The 3,587-nt window shown below is 48.1% G+C and overlaps 1 protein-coding gene across 4 annotated transcripts in view; it reads right to left on the reverse strand.

Annotated features, from left to right (window-relative positions):
* Positions 1–1,510: 1,510 nt before the first annotated feature.
* Positions 1,511–3,587, reverse strand: part of ppp2r5ca (protein phosphatase 2, regulatory subunit B', gamma a) — a 26,761-nt gene continuing 24,684 nt past the window's right edge. Inside the window, exon 16 of one of the 4 annotated variants that reach the window (XM_079633624.1) lies at positions 1,511–3,141. In XM_079633624.1, the coding sequence (XP_079489750.1) occupies positions 3,007–3,141 (135 nt within the window). In that variant the 3' untranslated portion in view covers positions 1,511–3,006. The remainder of the gene's footprint in view (positions 3,142–3,587) is intronic. The other 3 variants (XM_079633627.1, XM_079633625.1, XM_079633626.1) reach the window with 3 other exon arrangements.

Here is a 3,587-nt window from a genome sequence, read left to right on the forward strand (position 1 = left end):
AACGCAGCGAGTAAAACATACAGAAGTTCAAACAACGGCACAGAGATGACTATAAGCATGCTACTGAAACACACACTCTCACACACACACTCACTCACACACACACACACACACACTCACTCTTTCTCACACACTCACTCACACACACACACACACTCACTCTTTCTCACACACACACACACACACACACACACACACACACACACACACTCACTCTTTCTCACACACACACACACACACACACACACTCACTCTCTCACACACACTCACTCTCTCACACACACTCACTCACTCACTTTCTCACACACACTCACTCACTCACTTTCTCACACACACACACACACACACACACACACACACACACACACACACACACACACACTCACACTCTCTCTCTCACACACACACTCACTCACTCTTTCTCACACACACTCACTCTTTCTCACACACACTCACTCACTTTCTCACACACACTGACTCACTTTCTCACACACACTCACTCACTCTTTCTCACACACACTCACTCTTTCTCACACACACTCACTCTTTCTCACACACACTCACTCACTCTTTCTCACACACACTCACTCTCTCACACACACTCACTCTTTCTCACACACACACACTCTCTCACACACACTCACTTTCTCACACACACACTCACTCTTTCTCACACACACTCACTCTTTCTCACACACACTCACTCTTTCTCACACACACTCACTCTTTCTCGCACACACTCACTCTTTCTCACACACACTCACTCTTTCTCACACACACTCACTCTCTCACACACACTCACTCTTTCTCACACACACTCACTCTTTCTCACACTCACTCACTTTCTCACACACACTCACTCTTTCTCGCACACACTCACTCTTTCTCACACACACTCACTTTCTCACACACACTCAGTCTCTCACACACACTCACTCTTTCTCACACTCACTCACTTTCTCACACACACTCACTCTCTCGCACACACTCACTCTTTCTCGCACACACTCACTCTTCTCACACTCACTCACTTTCTCACACACACACTCACTCTTTCTCACACACACTCACTCTTTCTCACACACACTCACTCTTTCTCACACACACTCACTCTTTCTCACACACACTCACTCTTTCTCACACTCACTCACTTTCTCACACACACTCACTCTTTCTCACACTCACTCACTTTCTCACACACACTCACTCTCTCGCACACACTCACTCTTTCTCGCACACACTCACTCTTTCTCACACACACTCACTCTTTCTCACACACACTCACTCTCTCACACACACTCACTCTCTCACACACACACTCACTCTCTCACACACACTCACTCTTTCTCACACACACTCACTCTCTCACACACACACTCACTCTCTCACACACACTCACTCTTTCTCACACACACTCACTCACTTTCTCACACACACTCACTCACTTTCTCACACACACTCACTCTTTCTCACACACACTCACTCTTTCTCACACACACTCACTCTTTCTCACACTCACTCACTCTTTCTCACACTCACTCACTCTTTCTCACACACACTCACTCTCTCACACACACACTCACACTTTCTCACACACACTCACACTTTCTCACACACTCACTCACTTTCTCACACACACTCACTCTCTCTCACTTACACTCACTCACTCTCTCACACACACTCACTCTCTCACACACACTCACTCTTTCTCACACACACTCACTCACTTTCTCACACACACTCACTCTTTCTCACACACACTCACTCACTTTCTCACACACACTCACTCACTTTCTCACACACACTCACTCACTTTCTCACACACACTCACTCACTTTCTCACACACACTCACTCACTTTCTCACACACACTCACTCACTTTCTCACACACACTCACTCACTTTCTCACACACACTCACTCACTTTCTCACACACACTCACTCACTTTCTCACACACACTCACTCACTTTCTCACACACACTCACTCACTTTCTCACACACACTCACTCACTTTCTCACACACACTCACTCACTTTCTCACACACACTCACTCACTTTCTCTCACACACTCACTCACTTTCTCACACACACTCACTCACTTTCTCACACACACTCACTCACTTTCTCACACACACTCACACTAGAGTTTTCAAGTTTTCAGGAAGTGCTTCTAGGTAGTTCAGTAAAATAACAGGAAAACATCCAGATGGAAATGAACAATCGAAGCGTTGCTGTCGCTCACGCACACACACACGCACACACACACACACACACACACGCACACACACACACACACGCACACACACACACACACACCGCTGCGCTGGGATCGGGAGCATCCGCACGGACCGAAGGCTCAGTGATGGACTCTCATCGCTGCTGAAAGGCACAGAGATCCTGACGGATGAGAGTCACAGTCCGTTCGGGAACTCCGGTTCAACAGCGGATCCATGTCGGATGAGTCTGTGATCTGGGAATGACCGTGACATTCAGATGGCGTCTCACACACACACACACACACACACACACAGACTCGCGGTTCGGCTCCAGGCCGCGTCACTGATCCGCTGGAGGAACGTCACCAGCGTGTGTTTGAACGAGTGGAACGGCACAGCGAGTGGAAGATTCCTCCGGAGAAAGTCCATTAAAACAAGACACAATGTTCAGCTAGAGTTCATTATGGCACAGAAGTGTCGTCCGATCCGAGCGATCACACACACGACGCATGACGGGCTTTACTCTCAAACACCACAGTAGCTCAGCGGAAATCATACTAATCAAACTATGCGATGTTAGCAGGAAGCTGATGAACGTGACAGTGTTGGCACTGGCAGCCGTCCCTGAAAACAAACAAATCTAGAAAGTGAAGAAAGCCTCGGTGTCGCGCGGCTCCGTCCGGACCGATGATGAGGTGAAGCGATGGAGGAACACCTGAGGATGATGAGGCGGGAGCTAGTGTCCGGCGGGAGCTAGTGTCCGGCGGGAGCTAGTGTCCGGCGGCGAGGGCTAGTGTCCGGCGCTAGTGTTGAGCGAGTCTTCGGATCGGCGCTGCGACTCCAAGGCTTTCGAGGTGTTCGAGTCCTGAGGCACATCAGATTTACGCCTGACGAGCGGCCGCTCCTTCCTCTGCTCCCTCGACATCTGCAACACACACACACACACACACACACACACACACACACGAGTCACACTCAGGCCTCTTCTATCCGACTGATCCATCAATTCGACTGCTAACAGATTATTTGTGTGCCTGTAAACATAGCTTCTGTTTTTTATAACATATCTGATATTTGATGGCTTATATGCACGTTTTGACTATTTATTAAATGTAAAAGTCACCTGACCAGGCGGGACGATTAAGATGCTCTTCGGTCATTTATGGCGGGAAAATGGGTCTTTTTCTTTTTTTTTACGTTTTTTTTTACTTCATCGGAATGGTACGAAACTTGGTACAGGTTTTGCACTTGCTGTGCGAACACACACTGACATCATGGTCATGATTGGAACAGGTTTAACGGTCCTGATAACAATAGCCACACGTGTGCTCCACGCGGTCAGAAATCACGCACTGGAAATGAATGAGGAAG

The sequence above is a fragment of the Phoxinus phoxinus genome (genome assembly GCF_949152265.1).
Source record: "Phoxinus phoxinus genome assembly, chromosome: 13".
NCBI classification, from domain to species: Eukaryota; Metazoa; Chordata; class Actinopteri; order Cypriniformes; family Leuciscidae; genus Phoxinus; species Phoxinus phoxinus.